At 35.1% G+C, this 17,934-nt stretch overlaps 3 protein-coding genes across 3 annotated transcripts; all 3 read right to left on the bottom strand.

Moving 5' to 3' along the window:
• Positions 1 to 1,055: 1,055 nt before the first annotated feature.
• LOC107008677 (ACT domain-containing protein ACR6) lies at positions 1,056 to 4,187 on the bottom strand. Its single transcript, XM_015207811.2, has 7 exons — positions 3,747 to 4,187; positions 3,514 to 3,559; positions 3,322 to 3,436; positions 3,179 to 3,246; positions 2,028 to 2,636; positions 1,736 to 1,840; positions 1,056 to 1,648 (listed from the first exon to the last, which is right to left on the bottom strand). The coding sequence occupies exons 1-7, from the start codon at positions 3,791 to 3,793 to the stop codon at positions 1,307 to 1,309; spliced, it is 1,332 nt and encodes a 443-aa protein (XP_015063297.1). The 5' UTR covers positions 3,794 to 4,187; the 3' UTR covers positions 1,056 to 1,306.
• A 1,425-nt stretch (positions 4,188 to 5,612) lies between these two features.
• LOC107009586 (transcription factor TCP20) lies at positions 5,613 to 7,319 on the bottom strand. The gene has a single exon (XM_015208930.2). It carries the CDS (start codon positions 7,003 to 7,005, stop codon positions 6,355 to 6,357), a length of 651 nt encoding a protein of 216 aa, XP_015064416.1. The 5' UTR covers positions 7,006 to 7,319; the 3' UTR covers positions 5,613 to 6,354.
• A 926-nt stretch (positions 7,320 to 8,245) lies between these two features.
• LOC107011433 (probable metal-nicotianamine transporter YSL6) lies at positions 8,246 to 16,364 on the bottom strand. The gene is made up of 7 exons (XM_015210941.2): positions 15,923 to 16,364; positions 15,477 to 15,649; positions 14,954 to 15,051; positions 14,375 to 14,512; positions 13,496 to 13,685; positions 9,781 to 9,913; positions 8,246 to 9,357 (listed from the first exon to the last, which is right to left on the bottom strand). The coding sequence occupies exons 1-7, from the start codon at positions 16,278 to 16,280 to the stop codon at positions 8,423 to 8,425; spliced, it is 2,025 nt and encodes a 674-aa protein (XP_015066427.1). The 5' UTR covers positions 16,281 to 16,364; the 3' UTR covers positions 8,246 to 8,422.
• Positions 16,365 to 17,934: the final 1,570 nt, after the last annotated feature.

Below are 17,934 nucleotides of genomic sequence, written 5' to 3'. Positions count from 1 at the left end.
ATACTAGTTTCTGAGCACGTGCTTCGCACGTATGTTTCATGTGAATTTTTATAGATATGTTAGAATGACTAAAATTTTATGGAAATATATATGTAAATTGTAATGAATAATAAAATGTAACAATTACAAATAAGAATAAAGACTTACGGCAATAAAACATTCATAGAAAACTAATTAAGAAGTCTAACAGAGAGAAAAAAAGACAAAAAGAAACAGAATATTTAAGAAAAAATACAATATAGACATTATTCTTATAAGATTGATGTATATATAGATGAAAAAATAAGTACAAAATGAGTACATAACTCTTTGAGTTCTTATTGACTCCTTTCATATCCTATCAAAATTCAAGAGTCTTCATCATCTACTTTTACTATAGAAAAAAAATAATAGCCTAATAATCTTGGTAGGGATTTCATGAGATAAAAAAGTTGAATTTATATAAATAGAATTGAAGGAATATCAAAAGATATCTTAAAATTTTAGTTTAAATATTTGGAGGTTATGAATATGAAAAGATGAGAGTTATGAATACTAAGAGTATAAAAGTTGAATAAGTAATTAGAAAATAATAATAAATAAATGAAGAATATGAAAAAAATTAAAGTTAGCAAATCATGTAGAAAGAACAACTAAAGTTCTTATCATGTAATTAAGCATCAATGAATTTAAATTTGTGAAGCTAGAGTCATTCTTTAATAATAATTAAGAGGACATTATCAATGTGTGTTTCCATTTTGTAGATTTGCACCCTTTAAATTATTAAATTTCGTTATTTATCATAAAGGATAATACTTTATCCACATCAATTATATTATTCATGAGAGGGGTTAAGGAAAAAGTTATAAGAAGAGGAAAAGTAAAGAAAATTAGGTAAAGATTTTTTTTTAAAAAAAATAATTATTATATACATATAGATTATAGATGATAAATATCAATAAATTAGATATTTAATTAGGAATTAATCTTAGAAAGTTGAAAAGTCATTAACATTTAATTAAATTTATACAATCAAATATTGAAATATTTTATAACAATTTAATTTATAGAAGGGGTAAAACCGTAATTCAACTTTCAACTTTTTTGTTCATGCTTTTAGTAATATATGGTCCATGTATATACAGACAACCCCTGGCAATATCTGCTACTACTGATGTTTCTTCTATATCTCTCACCACACTATCTAATGGTTACTATTTACATGAAACTAAAGAATTCTTCACCAATGAGTAGGATATCTATCTACACTTTTTGTTACTTGAAATCTGACATATCTACAATGTTTTCCAGTCTTATCGAGAACCACTCAAGTGTAGGATCCAATCAGCTTCAGACTTTGGAGGGTTCGAACTTTGAAGAGACTCCCAAAGAGGTAACTAATTGTTCCTTCTTCAGGTAGCTTTTCGGAATGACAACGGTTCCACTTAACATGCAGCATATTTGGGCCAACTTGCTCACAAATTGAATCAACTGTCTTTTGCTCAACTGGATTCCCAGTCACATCTGTGACATAAAAGATATCTTTTGCCTTTCCCCCTTGTGTTGAGATTTCTGCTCTTTTAATACACAAACTATTTTCCCTGAATATCCTAGTGATATCTGATAGTAGTCCTAGCCGATCTTCTGTACACAATTCTAGCTCCAGACCCTGCAGAAAGCTAGCATATATTAGTGCCCCATGCTAGAGAAAGCTTTGGAAACTAAAATCTTGTTGTCTCGGACTAAATCACTTCACCTCAGAGGTTCTTCTCTCAATAGCTGCTTCAAGACACAAAATCACCCGTTCTCGCTCAGCCTCTGAACTTATTGGAAGCCCATCAACATGTCGAATGTAGAATTCCTGCAGCAGGCCATAGATTGACATTATTAGACATACAAAGCAGCAGAGATAAAGGAAGTGATTGCTAGCTAATATACCATCACAAACCAAAACTAATTCACTACTTCAATTGAATTAAGCTTGTCCTGAATCAGTACAATGGGTTAGAAAAACTATCAAGTACTGTCAACGTAGAAACTAACATTACCTGATAAGCTTCGTTCTTTCCTGTGTGAACAACTCCATGAAAGACCACATACTGCATGTCAGTCAGAGTGCAGACAATATCGAACAACAGCTTAGGTCGATCCCTTGACCTCATAGTGATCACAGTATAATCCTTTTCACTGCAATAATAAACAGTTATACAAGGCCCGAACTTCAAATCCTCAATGTTGCCCTGTTCTGTCTTTCTAACTTTTACGTAATCCCTATCTTCAAACATTATCTGGTGTAATCTTCTCTCCCTATGTGTAAATCCAGGAGGTGAAAGTGTCATCTTTGCAGTCTTCAAATCATTGTTCCCCTTGAGGACGTCACGAAGAAGTTTCTTGATTGTAGCAAGGCGTTTTGGATCTTCAATTGCACAATCAGTAACGTCGTCTACAACATGAACCACAGCTGCAGCCCTAGCATTATGTGTCCAGATTGCAGCGTTCACCACATTACAGTGAAGGTCAGCAAGAACTGCGCACACTTCAGACAATAAGCCAGGTCTGTCTGTACCACTAAGTTCAATGGACGTGTGCTCTTCAGAAGGCATCAAGCCAACAGTTCCCCTTAAAGAGGGTAACAGAACCTCATCATTTTCAAGAGTCTGTATAAGAAGAAACTGAAAGAGTTTAGGATCCATGCACATCTTTGAGCTAAGTGTGGAAAAAGAAATCAATGTACACATTTGCAAATAGGATTCTTCTTGCCTACAGCCTATTGATTTTGTTGGGGGCAAAAGAAAACATTAAACGGCTGTTTAGTAGGATGTATTAGAGAAAATAATACATGTACTAATCATGGTATTATTAAATCTTTTGTTTGGAAGGATTTTCAACCTATGTATAACTAATACATGTATTAGTAATACATCATATTCAATATTATAACAAATAACCATGGTATTAACTAGGGTTATTAATACATGGATAAGTATGGTTAAAGACAAAACTGCCCTTAATACACCAAAACAAAACGTGGATAAGAAATAATCCTAGCATAACTTATCTCAGCATTAATAATCTAGTCCCAATCCATGGAGTAACTTCGTCTATCCCATTTCCATACCAAACAACCCCTAAAAATATTAAAGACCGACTGGTTTGCTGATAGACCATAATACTATGCTGCAATGAAAATGTGAAATACCTTTTGGATATAGCTGATGATTTGTTCATCTCTAACTTTATTTCCAACTTGATCAGTCACATTAAACACTGAAGAAATAATGAAGAGAATAATTAGTGGCAAGTAATGAATTTGTTGGTGTTGAGTAAATAATAAGAAGTTACCGTCCATAAACCATCCCCCGTCAGAGGAAATGTATGCTTTGGTGATAACAAGGTTTAAATCCGTCAGAACCTGCACAACTTGAAGAAGAATCCCATGCTTGTTGACACTGTCAACCTGCGCAAGGGTTGAGATTGAGCATAACATAAATAGTTAGGGCACAGAAAGTGCACCTTAATACAGAGAAACAGAACCTGGATAATGGTTGCATTCTCACAAGAGTCATTGTCAATCACCACTCTGTAAGAAGAAACAAGGGTTAAAGACGTATTTGTCAAAATATGCCCTAATTATACAAACAATTTTGATCAGTTAGAAGTTGAAAAAGAAGTGATTTGTAAGGACACAAGAGAAGAAAGAAAATTAATCAAATTAGGTGGTGTGAATTGATGAAAAAAATATGAAGGAGAAAGAGAGAGAGAAGTACCTGGGAGGATTCATCCTCCTGATAAGCTTAGCATACTCGTCATCCATGTCAATTTTGTAAAGAAGAATAGTGAGATGGGATGAATGAAGAAGAAGATATGAAAGGGTTAAAAGTAGAATGAGTCTCCAATGTCTGTGGAAGAAAGGCAAAAGCTCATCATCTTTCCAGACGACGCTTTAATGAACGCAAAAGCCATCCATATTTCCCATTTTATCACACTACTAACTACGACTACTCATTTTATACTATTATATCTCTATTTAATATATATTATCTTCATATTTGTATTCTTTTTTAAAGTAGCCCTCAGAAAATTAAGTGCCTCCTTTCTTTTTCTCCCAAAGGGAAGGAGATTACAAATTTAATTGACTTGTTCCAAATTGACTGCTAAAATATTTTTTTTGTATTTTAAACAAAGGACTATCTCAAAGTGCGATGTTGATTTATGCCTTTAGTAGAATCATTTTTGACTAATTTGATCGTTACCATCCGAAGTTTCAGGTATTTAAATTAGTACAATTATTATTATTACGATATAATATTTAACACGTTATAATTAAATTACAAAAATCATCGATAATTATAATTAAAGTTATAAGTCAATTTAAATATTATTTAGATAAAAAATGAAATAACTAAATTTTGCCTGCCATTTTCCTACAAATATTCATGATGGATTAATTTGGGCAACCCTAAATCATCTTCATACTCTACTCTAGCCCTCCAATTTTCAACTTTCCGGACTCAATCATTTCTTGTAATTCCATTTTTACCCACTTGTTGTTTCATTCATACAAATACATAAACACTTGTATTCTCCATTTTAAAATCCAAACAAAAACATTGACATGATAGGTAAGTGATAAAATTTGACTCTTATCATTTATCAATATCGACGTTTGATGTGTTATCAAAAAAAGAGGAGAAGAAGATAACATAATCACTAATCATGTGTTGATTTAAGAACGTCCACGTTGATGTTTTGTGAATCGCTCCAATCAGATAATACTGTATTTTATTCCTAATTATCAACAGTATGGCAATGTAGATATTCTGCCAAAGATATGGAAAGGAACATTATTTTAGCAAGTAGGTGTAGGTAGTACCGTCTCTATCGATGCCCAACAAGGAGTGTGGGTACCAAATTGTTTTGGAGTTTGGACTATTCAACCCGTAAGGATGAAGATAGAGCCATGGCCCACAAACAAATTGAGCATTTATACCACTAATTGATGCCTTTTCCAAGTTGCTCCCAAAGGATTGGGCATCCATCACCTATATTTTCTCCATCTTTCAAAGAAAAAGGAATTCAAATGATTGACTGGAGTGATGGGGTAGCTAGAGAAGTTACATTCTTAATTTTTAAGAAACTTGAAGAAAATTTCATAATATTTTAATCATCAAATATAAAAAAGATCTTTTTAGAATATATGGCTAACACACCCTTTTTCTTATCCTTTTCATTTTGCTTCGTCTTTCTTTGCGGTCCTAAGGTAAAAAAAATTACTCCTATTTTTTATTTTATTTATAAAAAAAAAGAAGAAAAAAGAGGACAGAATGAAATGCTCTAGCTGGTTATTCCTGGGTACAAGCAACACTAGGAGATAGTTAGTAGCCACATTAACATCTAAGAATAAAAAAGGATATGATCCAGTTGTGTTTACTACTTGATTGAATGACAGCCTCTTCCATTCATGCCTTTACAGATGCGAATATATTCATGTCAACTGATTCTACTGTTGATCATACTTCCTTGCAGTTTTTTTCTTTTTTAACATTTTCAGACTGAAAATTCTAGTCTTTATGTTTATACATGTATATTTGCAAAATCTGAGCATGTTAAAGGTGCAAAGGTCAATTTGAGTCTTCAACACTAATGAATCTTTCAACAGGAACAAGGCTAAGTAAAGTTTTGCCACACTATTAAGTAACACTTACATCTTTATTCAGGAAGCTACTAGGACCAGCACGTCTGACTGACTTCATAATTAATCTGGCACCCCATGTCAAGCGTACTAGCTCCATGAATAATACACGATGTAATATAGAGAGAAACATTATTAAACACCGAAAATGTCAACATCTTGTCAAAAAAATAATGCATTTCTCAAAAAACATGGTTGGGTTATGAAGCAAAGGGTTATAAATGAAAGGCTGACTTTGATGGACAAACTGTTGAATAAGAATTAATCTCTGAAAAGCACCGATCTTTTTCACTGAAGGTAGAAGTTCAAGAACATTGAACTGAATAGAGGATGGATCTTCTGTAGAAAGCTAGTTTAGCTAGCAACAGTAAAGAGTCTGAAGAGACCTATTCAATTGAAGATTTTTTCCTGCAAGTGATGAAATGAGTTCCCGGTATATACAAGAATCTATGTAGAAAGCCTATATTGAGGGTCTGAATTCATCCAGACAACCAGGTGGCTCATGTTGAATTAGCCTAACAAAATTTAGGGTCGTTCAGAATTCAGTGTCTTGCACTGACAGATGTTACACAAGAGTTGTATATGTATGTATATTTCAACAAACAGCACTCCGGTAGGATCCAAAGGTCAAAATGAATGATAAAAAGAAAACCCAACACCAAAATCAGAATTATATGAAAGCTCTAGTGGCCTGATCCTTGAGAATTATCATCCTCCGGAGAAGGTTTTTGGTGCTGCCCCGTCTGCTGGTAAATCTGATTCAAAGACTGAGAATTCATAACCCCAATAGGAGCATCTTGTGATAATCCGAGCTCCAATCCAGATAGGTTAGTGGCACCCAACATAGATGTAAAACTCAAATTGGTAGATGGGAGGTCAAACCCAGGGAAACAAATCTTTTGCAGACTTTCAGTTCCCAAATTACTGATGTCAGGAGGAGATGGGGGCCATATCCCCAACTGGGGTCTCCCAACAACCATAGGCCAACTACTAATACTTCCATCTATTCCCTGTTGCGAAACAGAGGGTCCAGCCGATGCCGGAATTGTTCCATGGCCAGTTGCAGCAATTATGGAGGGCTCCGCTTTCTGTAATAGCCACTGGATGGTCTCTCCATCAGATTTATGACCCAATTCGCGCGTGAGTTGGAAAATCCTAGCAGCACAGAGTGCAGGCATGCGAATCCTCCTTCCTCTGCCTTCAACTTTAGTGTGCCTATCTTTGTTGGATTTTCTTTTAGGAGCCAATTGATGCTTCTTAGCTTCATCTTTTTCTGCAGTTCCAATCTGCAAGTCTTTCATCTCCCTGTTATTATTGGTATCGTGACGTTTCATATATACCTCCTCTTGGGATCTATGAACAAATGTGTTTAATTCAATAAACTATTGTTCTCTTGTTTCACAATAGTATTAAAGAATGAATTAATTATAAAACAAGATCAGTACTGGAGGAGGGCTTTAGTATTTGCTGACCAATACTTCTCTTCTGTGTGGAATTTTGACAAAAGTTTACTGGGTGGAACTCGGTAATTTTTTCTTAAATGACATATTCATATTTTAAAATTCAATTATTAGCGCTTCAAATCTATAATCTATAATTGGTAGATGAACTTAAATAATACTGTAACACAATAACACCTAACGCGCATTGCATGATGATACACAGAAAATTGAAAATAAGTGTAATAATGTCTTCCTTAGAGTCGCACCAAAGTTAAATAGTTTCTCACCCTGGAAATGCTCTTCAATCGTATTAATGTCAACGCAATTAATATATTGTGTTGACAAGTAGAGACGGCTAAAAATAAATACAAAGAAAAGGACTTGCCTTGAATATAGAGATGCCACAACTCTATACTTGTAATTTTAAATTCTTTATATCATCAATTATATAAATATATGGTGACCTTTCCAAAAATGTGGTACTACTACTTAGAATTAGATATTGGGTGGTGAGGGAATTTGTTTATCAAAGGTCTCTCCACTTCCTTCTTTTGTCACGTCTCAGGCTGCCGCAATGTTTACAATTTCTTTCTCACACAACTCTACAATAAATTTGTATATCAACATAGGCTAACGTAATTATTGCTTTGTTTTTTTGAGAAATGTACAAGTATAGGAGCGGCTATATATACAGTCACAAAGCTAGCTTCTGGATACACGACTAGAACCAAATACTCACACTCTAATTTAGAAAGAGAGACAACTTGCATCAATATTTCCAAATTTTGTCATGAGCTTTAACAAAAATAAGTAATCAAACAAAGTTCTGCAATCAAATTAATAAAAACTTAATCAATTTCACTAATTTTTGCTTCAGACCTTCCAACATACTATCAAGTTTATTGGAATTAGATAATGTTATGTGTTCATTTTCTCTAAAGCCTTCCACAATAAGTAAAAAGAAATGCAATAAAAGTGAGGAGGAGAAAACTTACAGATCTAAGTAGGCGTTGTCCCGGAAACCCTGGTTGCAGTATTTTTCCCAAAACTAGGAAACACAGTTGCAATGTCAAATGCTTGAAAGTGTCCAGTCATTTCCAAAGTGAACTCGGGAACTATATATGCATTCACATTTTCTTTTGAAAGTAAACTAGTAAGATTTCATTTTCATGTGTGAAACTTCCGAGTTTAACATTGGGTACGCATTTACAGGTGCAGCAGATTGAAGAAATACTTGACACAACAGATAATTTACAGTCTGAGTTTTTTTTCTAATAAAGAGTAAATAAAGAATTGCAAATACACTTGTTCAGGTGCGCACAGAAGGCCCAAAGTACATGCAGATTGGCGGGTTAATCCTGAAGATAGAGAGTATAGCTGATGGTATGGTCCAAATCCCATCGCCACATATCAACCCAGACGCAACAGCACCAGCAAAATCCTCTGCATCCTTCTTATTTATCTTCTCCCATACAAATAATATCACTGTGCCAACAAACATGTCAATTGCAAAGTAGGCCCCAATATAGAATGGTACAGCCATCGCCATTGGAATTGGTATGAATTGGGAAACTTTTGCTGGAGCGACATCTCTCAAGAGGTTAATGGCCAGTGCAGCCACAAAGAACCCACAACACAATGCAAGACAATGCTTTGGAAGTTCGGAGAATCCCTCAATCCCCAGAATGGCCATCTCTCGGTAAATAACAGCATATGGTGCTTTGTATGGACTATCAGGAGATCCAATGTCAAAAGCATTCCAATACATCCAGAATGTGAGGGGCGCAATAATGCAACCCATAGCTGTTCCCACCAACTGACTCACAAACATCGATTTAGCTGATGAAAGTGTAAGATACCCCGTTTTGAAGTCTTGCATTAAATCAGCTGCAGTAGAGACTATGGACATCATAACTCCACATGCTGCCAATCCTGCAACGACCCCACCATTGCTTCCAACCAGTGACGCAATAATAAAGAGACCAATCTTACCATAAGTTGAAGCCAAGCTCCAGTCTGTAAGTCCTGTACCATAGGAGTTGCAGAAAGCAAGGGCAGGGGCAATTAAGTATGAGCAAAGGACCAAATACCACTTCAGAGGAGGAAAGATAATTGGCATTGTGGCTGTAGATATTGCAGCCAGGGCAACATATCCAGATCCAGCAAACCAGAATGGTATCCTATCTTTCAGGAAAACTTCATCGCGCTTCTTCTTTTCCAATTCTAGTCTGGAACTCTCACCACCTGTAAGAATATGAAAAGAAAAATCAAGAAACATCATATGACATAAAGTAGCAATCTCTCAAGTCCATTTTAAAGCGAGAATCAAAAAGCGCACGTCAACTGAAAGATTAATATAATTTCAGATTCCCATTCCGCCCTTCCAATAGTGCAGTAACAGAGTATTTCTGAATGATTAATTGGTTCACAAAGCAATTGCAGAAACGAGGAATAAGTCAACGCAAAAGTTGCCCATCAACTTTTCCGCTGCTTGATCATTGATCCCAATTGCATTGACATTATAACCAAGCAGAAAGAGAAACCATCTTTTTAGTAATTTGGAGTTTTAATGTAGCAATTGGTAATTTTATCAATTTGGTGCACAGTCGAATACGCAATGTTTTTCTCAGTACTTAAAAACCAAATACTTGGTCAATTAAGACCTACCTATGACCTCCATGACCAAGGGAATATTATTCTCCATGCTGCTATTTCTAAAAATTTCCATTACGGAGATTGACACTATCTTAATCAAATTGTAAAGCCCATCCCCAAGTATGAGAGAGATGGCTATGAAGACCTGCAAACAAAGGAAAGAAAAAAAGGATTACAATAACACCAACTTCGAGTATAAGGGAAGATTTTAGAGCACCAATAATGTACATGGCCAGTTCTCTGGGGGAAAGAATAATAGAACGAGCATACTTGTGATGCTGCAAATGCACCTTTACATGGATGGTTAAAAACAACATGATATATGAGGTTAGAAATCTGACTCTAGAGGCTGCAACAGTCAAAATAATAAATCTCTAAAGAGTGTGTGTGGGGGGGGGGGGGGGGAAGGGGGTATATGCCGAAGATTATCATTTCCTCAAGGTCTGTTTCACTATTAAGAGGTGACACAGGAGGACAATTCTCATATCTTTAGCTATAACACCTAGAAAGCTTTAGATAAAACCTTGGAAGCATATAAAAAACATGCTTCTCATGAGGCCTTGGGATTCTTAATTTGGGGAAAAAGGAACTCATAAATTGCTGATAAGTGAAAGGCAAACTTCTGTTGATGGTGCATTATCATCCGACATGTAGAATTGTTCGAGAAAAATAAATATACAGCAATACTCTTTACGTTTATAATTTGAGAAGTCTGTATCTTCAGTGATGTTAGCATAGATGTCAAGGGTGTGCTGTAATTGCTTCTGGCCGGCAGCTTTGGAGTAGGCAAATAGATACCTCCTAAATCAAGCACCTAGTCCCCAGGGAGAAGCACCCCTGTTGTTGGCCATTCACCAAAATGCCTAGGATCTTCAACCGATTGACTTCTTGTGTATCACAATTTCTAACTATACCTACCAACAATCTTAAGCAGACTTATGAAATACGGTTATTAAACTGGCGAAGAAATTGAACATTGTGCATTCAAAACCTACTGCAAGGAAAATTGCAGCTGCTATGTGATAAGGCATGTATCTTCCATTCTTATTCAAGGAGGAAGAAGTGAAGAAAGATAGGAGAAGATATTGATTTGCATCTTCTCAAATTCCCATGGAGCAATGAGCAGTTTCTTACCGTTATTAGGAGTAATTTGGCAGCTTCTTATGGTTACTAGAAGTTATATATTCTTATCCTAAATAGTTATAAAGTAGTTATCAATTATCTATTATATAATAGGAGATCCAGCAAATAAGTAGACATATGGTAATATATATTTTATATGGACAAAAGGTTGTTCTCAGAGATACGAGATACTTGTCTCTCACTCTCTCTTTGTATTTTCTATTTTTCTTCGAGATACTCGTGTCTTTCTTTGTATTTTCTGTTGTTTTTATTTAGTTAAAACCTCGGTTTCTATCATTGGTATCAGAGCAATAAGATCTGTCATGGTTAACACACGAACCAACGCTTCCCACGGCGAATCTATCATGTCGACTCTTGTCAGATTGACCAGCAATTAACTACTATAGCAGCGAAATTTGGAGTCATTGACGCTTTGGCTGCTGATGTGGCTGCATTAAAAGCACAAAACCTGCAAAATCAGCATGGAAAATCTAAAGCTTTGTTGGAAGAGGTGAGGTTGATAGCACTTGGAGGCATCAAGAAACTTATCGACGTTCGCACACAAAGATGGAACTTCCCAAGTATGAGGGAGGAGATCCTCGAGGTTGGATTTTGAAAGCAGAGAAGTATTTTCAAAATCATCAAACACCTAATGATTGCAAGGTTGATGTGGCTTCAATGTATTTGGAAGGAGATACATTGGATCTTTTTGCTTGGATCAACTTTGAAAGAACCATTTATTACTGGGATGAGTTGGTGAAAGTTATGCAGGAAAATTACGGACCCGCTGAGTTTCAAAATCCAAATGAACATCTGTGTAGTATCCACAACAGACTGGATTAATATTTGAGTATAGACAGGAATTTGAAAAACGGAACATTATTTGCTTGGAATTTTCCTTAGTGGACTCAAAGAAGACCTTCGTGTGGACGTTAGCATTCACAAGCCTCGATCAGTGTATAAGGCAATGAGTTTAGCCTTAGAGTATCAAGGAAAACAAGGACTAAATCAGTCAAGACCTTCATCAATTGGGACTTCCTCTTCAACGGCTCGAGAATCCTTTAATTTTCTATCATCTCGCCAACCAATTACACGCCCTTTTCAATCATCATCTCTTCCAAACATTCGCCCACTGAATTTTGAACAACAAATTCGGCGAGAAAAAGGCCTATGCTATCGTTGTGGAGACAAGTTTACCCCTGGCCATCGTTGCAGACCTGGGACTTTTGCACATTTGGAGTTAATGCAAGAGGAAAACCATGTACAAAGTGTTGACCGTAATCAGAATGAAGACATACCCCCTACTGATTTGGGGAAAATCTTTTTTCATGCAATTTTGGGCAAAGAATCTGCTTCAACTTTAAAACGTCAAGGCACTCTTTGCGGGCATAAAGTGTTGATGTTGGTAGATACTGGTTCGACACATAATTTTGTAACAAAAGAAATTGTCACAAAACTTGGATTGGCAGTCGAATATATCCCTACTTTAGGTGTCCAGATAGGCAATGCTAAAATTATCAAATGCAACAAAGTTTGTCATGACCTATCAGTAGAGGTTTCTAACTTGGTCATAAAGCACGATTTCTTCCCTTTTTCCTTTAGTGGTGCATACATGGTGTTGGGTATACAATGGCTAGCATCCCTGAACACAACCAATATGGTCATAATCTTCCAATCGGATGAAAAAACTTATAAACTGCGAGGTATTCCTCAAAGAACACTCACACTAACATCTTTCTGATCAGACTTTGAAGAACAAATGTTGCCTAGAGATGCAATGAAACCTTATGAAGGCAGATTATAAGCACATAGACCTCTCTTCTAATGTTGGTGATGCTTCTGTTTTACGTCTTTCCTCATATGGCCAAAAATCTTTGTTAACTGCAATGTTTCGAAATAAAGCCTTGAGGACAAGTCGTCTTTCCAGGAGGGGTGTACTGATAAGGCGCGTATATTCCATACTTATTCAAGGAGGAAGAAGCGAAGAAAGATAGGAGAAGATATTGATTTGCATCTTCTCAAATTACTGGACGTTTCTCCCATGGAGTAATGAGCAGTTTCTTACCGTTATTAGGAGTTATTTGGCAATTTCTTATGGTTACTAGCAGTTATCTATTCTTATCCTAAATAGTTATAAAATAGTTATCAGATATCTATTATATATTAGGAGATCTAGTAAATAAGTAGACATATGGTAATATATCTTTTATATGAACAAAAGGTTGTTCTAAGAGATACGAGATACGTGTCTCTCTTTGTATTTTCTCAGTGAAAACCTCGGTTTCTATCACTATGCTTGAGAAGTACTTTGGCAAATTAGAAGTACCGTAAATTTCAAAATGTCTCTCGTTGGTATATAGTCAACTACAAATATCAATCTTTACACCCTAGGCTGACAAGAAAATATAAATTCTCTCTTTATCTTTCTCTTCATCCCATGTTTTAAATCATTTTCTGCCAAAATGAAGTACAGGATTAGCTCGGGAATGTCTGCACAATCTTTCTTGAAGTACAGTACTTTTAGGATTGCAGATTAAGACCACATTACTGAGTTGTCATGTTTTAGTATGTCAATCAACTAAAATTAGTATCAGTAATTACACACCTTATATCCATAAAGACCTTTGAAATCATTGCTTCCAAGGTCTGCTGGGTACCAGTCACCAGCACGCTGAGAGATCAATGGCCACAGGATACCCCATGATATAATAGCTCCAAAAAGAACAGAGCAGTTGACTATGTGAGGACAGATAAGACCACATCCAACATAAGTCGGACTAAAATCAAAATAGAACCTGCAGGATGAAGACTGTAAGAATCAAAACATCAATAGTCAATCCATACTTTAACAAGAAATTATAGATTTTTCTCATTCCAGCAGGTAGGGGAAGAGGGAGAAAACGGGAATAAAGAATTCATACTACAAAGCTACGAGACATGTTTCTCTCTAGGCCTCAATTTACTATAACAAAAACAAGAGACAAAAAACATCTAGTGTCAAAATAAAGAATAAAAGACATTAGGTAAACATTGAAAAATAGTGCAAGCATTCGCAAGAGCCAATATGAAAAGAGGTTTCACAGTCACTAATTTAGCAATAGCACCAGAATTTTGGCATCTATACAACAGCTACGCCTCGGTCCCAAACAAGTTGGGGTTGGCTATATGAATCCCCATTACATGTTTGCTGGTGTTCTAACAGTGTAGCACATATTTGCTCGAGGAACTGGTTTCCTCCTCTTGAAAATGAACTATTGTCCACAAAAACATAAATCTAGCATTCTCATTCTCATCTAAAGCTACAATTTTTCTCCTCCTTCCCATCTAGCCCATGAAAATTATGAGCTTAAGCATAACAAATAATCATATGAATAGAAAAAAAGTTCAATATGAATAGAGGGGGAAAAAGAGAAAGAAAAAGAGTTTTACCTTACACATATAGCAAGGAATATAAGAATTGCAGATAGTAGAAGGATATGCTTACGTGTTCTTGAATAGGGTGAGCCCTAGAGTGGGAAAATTGTCAAAGCCACATGCATCCCCAATACCACTGAAAAACCATTTAAAACAGCTCCAGCAGAAACTTATGCTCAAATATTTTCCAAGACGACCAACTTGATTCCTGTAACAACAAATGATGCTTGTGATATTCATAGAGCACAAGATGTTTCATAGTAAGTTCTCCCTAAGAACATGAAAATGATCGACTAGTTGAAGCCCCCCACCCCCGACTGCAGAAAAAGGATAACATGAGAACTTATATATTCATAAAGTTCTGGAGAAAAAAAGGAAGAAAAGGAACCGACTACAAAAGCCAGGGAAGAAAAAGGGAAAACTAATTATTTGGTGATGATTAGTCAAACAGGCAAAGTGCACAACTTTATTCTTCTAGCAAATCAATCACCAAGAATCTATGTTGCCGATAAGGACCATTAAGTGTAAAATTAACTAAACCTCTTACTAGGCACCTTTGCATTTTTATCGTCAATCACATAGCTAGCTCAAAAGGGTGGCATCTTTATAAATTTAGATAAAGAAATGAACATAATAATGGATCTCTTGCCTTGCAAGTTCAGCGCCGGTATTTGTGTGGAAGCTATTAATTAACATGGCAGTTGCAGTTCCACTAGGGTATGTGAGCTTATAACCCATTACCATAACCTGAAATTACATTTAAAAGAGAAAACACAATTTATCAAATTGATATTTGAATCCCACTCAACACAAAAAGATGTCGGAGTGCAAGGCTGTGGTACATATTCCCAGAACTCAATAAATTAGTACAATGTAGCTGCTGAGAACTTTCAAAATTAAGGGAGCATTTCGCAGAATAGCATATGTAAATTAATAGAAAGGACGCCGCTGGCCAGTGGCTGCTCTAACTGTCCAAGCACAATGCAGTGGTGTTGATTCCTGAATCGACCAAGGTTTTCTTTTTAACTTTTGTTATATGTCTTCTTCACCTCTTAAATTAAATTTCTAACAAGATTTCTTACACGAAACATTGCGGGGAGATGGAATCAAAACCATGCAAACCTTGACATTATATTGAACTACAATCAGAGATGATCAGAATCAGACAGTACCTTACGGAGAGGCACAAGACTAAAAAGTCCAAGGAAACTAACTACAAATATAAATCCCATCATCCATAATAACCCTGGATTCTTAACATCCTCTGCACGGTTTCCAGGATAATCAGGACCTATAAGGTTGTATGTTTTCTCATCCATTGCTAGCAAGTATGATCCAAAACCACCTGTGGTAACAAGAGTATGCATCATGAATCAGACATATGAAAAAAATATATATTTATTTGGTTGCTTCGCTAAGCTATGTAAATACTATAGTAAAAAAGATCTTAAATTTGACATTAGGACCCACTTTAAGTGTATACATAAAAAACTTTAGTCATTTGAATCTCAGCAAATGAAATCTGGTATATAAAGGAACAACAGTAGCAATGAGCGAGTTGATCAATAACTAAGAGTTGCTTTGTTTACTCCTGGATGAAGGCAAAAAGGGGGCATACCACTAAAAGCGAGGCCATAGCAAGCAACAACGCAGGTCTGAATAACGGTATTCTCTTGCTTAGTAAATGGTTTAACAGAAAATCCGAGCTGGGACATAAAACCGGTCCATGATTTGACGAAGAAAAACCCGAGGAGACCAGCAGCGACATTAAGGGAAGGAATGATACCAACAGTGAGATTGAGCTTGTGGGTGATGATACAAAACAGAGTACCAAGCACAGCACTCACCACTAGACCTCTAATGGTGATCTGCTCCTTCCAATCGGGTATATTTTCCGAATCGGATTCGACGATTTTGGAGGTTTCCTCTAATAATGGCTCCGATATCTCTACAGTTCCAGAATTTTCTGTCCCCATTGAAACTTTGCACGATTTGGATTAGGTTTGGTTTGGTGAAAGAAAAGATACACAAATTGTTAAAAGTGAAGAAGCAAATAACATGACTTGGTTAGGTTGGTAGGTAACTAATTTATTTTCATTTCTCAACATGTGCTTTTTTTAAAAATCTATTAAATTAAACTTTAAAATCAAATTAAATTATATTAATTTGAAAATAAAATTAAATATTAAATTAATATAAATTATAAATTTTTTATACTAATCTATTGAAAATATGTATCGTAAAATATAAATCAATTTTTTTTATAATTTAACTTTAAAAATAAAAATTATAACAAATAATAATAAACGGAGAAAGTAATACTAGCTAATTTTGAAAATATTTGTATATTCCGTTCATATTTTTCCTAACATATACTCTTTTTTTGTTTCTTTTAATCCACATTGCTCTATTATTAACTCCACGTGATTCAAATGTAGATGATAATGATGACCACTAACTAAGTTTATCATCATTATTATATGTCCAAATCTTGAATGATACTTTGTATTAAGGAAAAAAGATAACAATATTGGATGCAGCAATTAAGAGTCAAGCTAACCTCCAAACAAAATTGTGATTAAAAGGAAAAAAGTAAATCCTATCATCAATTTGATTCCTTAAGTATGCTGAGAGCAAATAACACGACGTTGCCTTTGGCTTTGCAAATACTCTTAACTAAGGCCCTTTTGATTTGGTGTGGAAGGAGATCTTTTTAATGTAGATTTGATATGTTAAATAATAAATTAGTTACCAAAAATAATTTTGATACTAAAATAACAAATAACTTTTATAAGGCATAAGTTAATATGTTTTGACGTAACGACTTGAGACTTGTGTATTTGTTTTGATTTCTCGTCTCAATATTATTGTACTTGGTGTTAGAGTTGGGATTCTCAATGAAAAATTTAAAATTTTAAAATAGATCTGAAAAATAATCAAATAAAAAAGTAAAAGAAATTCAACATCTATCTATTTGTATAAATAATATAATCTTTGGCAAAATAGGATCTCGGATGAATGCATGTTCGTTGCTAGCTCCGCGTGTGATCCTACAGAGTTTCATGCCGATATGTGAGCTCGTCCGGAACAAATAATGTAAACTTCTCCCACCCATTGCATTTCATATATACTCAAATTAAATCTTGTTTTGATTGAATGCCAAAAGCATTTAAAATTCAGATTTTCTTTTATAAATATAGTGTCAGAGGGAAGGAGTAAGATGGTGATTCAGATTGAGTATGGAGCTGCAGCATCAACCATAACTTATCAATTTCCAAGAACCATTTGTGTTTATTAGGCGTTTTTGTCTGTTAGGAAATGCTTTGTTAGTTGTTACGATTCTTTTTGACTTGTAAAAGTTGTAACGTATCATCCCCTTCATACTTGATGGATTATGTCAAAATTCTCAGCTCCGACCATCAATATTACCCAACCGACCCTTCTTATCCAACTCTTTCTATCTGGTAACACATAAAAAAGTACAATATTATATCTTAGAACATGAATAGAGATAAAAAAAATTCTAATTACTATTTTCTTAAAGATCGTGTAATAAAAAGGCAACTTTTTACATATAGTAAACACAAAATTCATATTTGTATACTATAGCAAAGTTTGCATAATATATAT

The sequence above is a fragment of the Solanum pennellii genome, chromosome 2, assembly GCF_001406875.1.
Source record: "Solanum pennellii chromosome 2, SPENNV200".
In the NCBI taxonomy this organism is placed as follows: Eukaryota; Viridiplantae; Streptophyta; class Magnoliopsida; order Solanales; family Solanaceae; genus Solanum; species Solanum pennellii.
The sequence above is the reverse complement of the archived record's forward strand: the minus strand, read 5'-3'. Positions and strand labels throughout refer to the sequence as shown.

Coding starts and splice junctions, on each gene's coding strand:
- LOC107008677 (XM_015207811.2), bottom strand. CDS start 3,793: ATGGATGACGAGTATGCTAAGCTTATCAGGAGGATGAATCCTCCCAG. Junction 3,247..3,321: donor CGGGGGATGGTTTATGGACG/GTAACTTCTTAT, acceptor TTATTTCTTCAG/TGTTTAATGTGACTGATCAA. Junction 2,637..3,178: donor TCATCAGCTATATCCAAAAG/GTATTTCACATT, acceptor CTTCTTATACAG/ACTCTTGAAAATGATGAGGT.
- LOC107009586 (XM_015208930.2), bottom strand. CDS start 7,005: ATGAAACGTCACGATACCAATAATAACAGGGAGATGAAAGACTTGCAG.
- LOC107011433 (XM_015210941.2), bottom strand. CDS start 16,280: ATGGGGACAGAAAATTCTGGAACTGTAGAGATATCGGAGCCATTATTA. Junction 15,052..15,476: donor GTCTTGTGCCTCTCCGTAAG/GTACTGTCTGAT, acceptor ATGTAATTTCAG/GTTATGGTAATGGGTTATAA. Junction 9,914..13,495: donor AAGGTCTTTATGGATATAAG/GTGTGTAATTAC, acceptor CTTTGTTTGCAG/GTCTTCATAGCCATCTCTCT.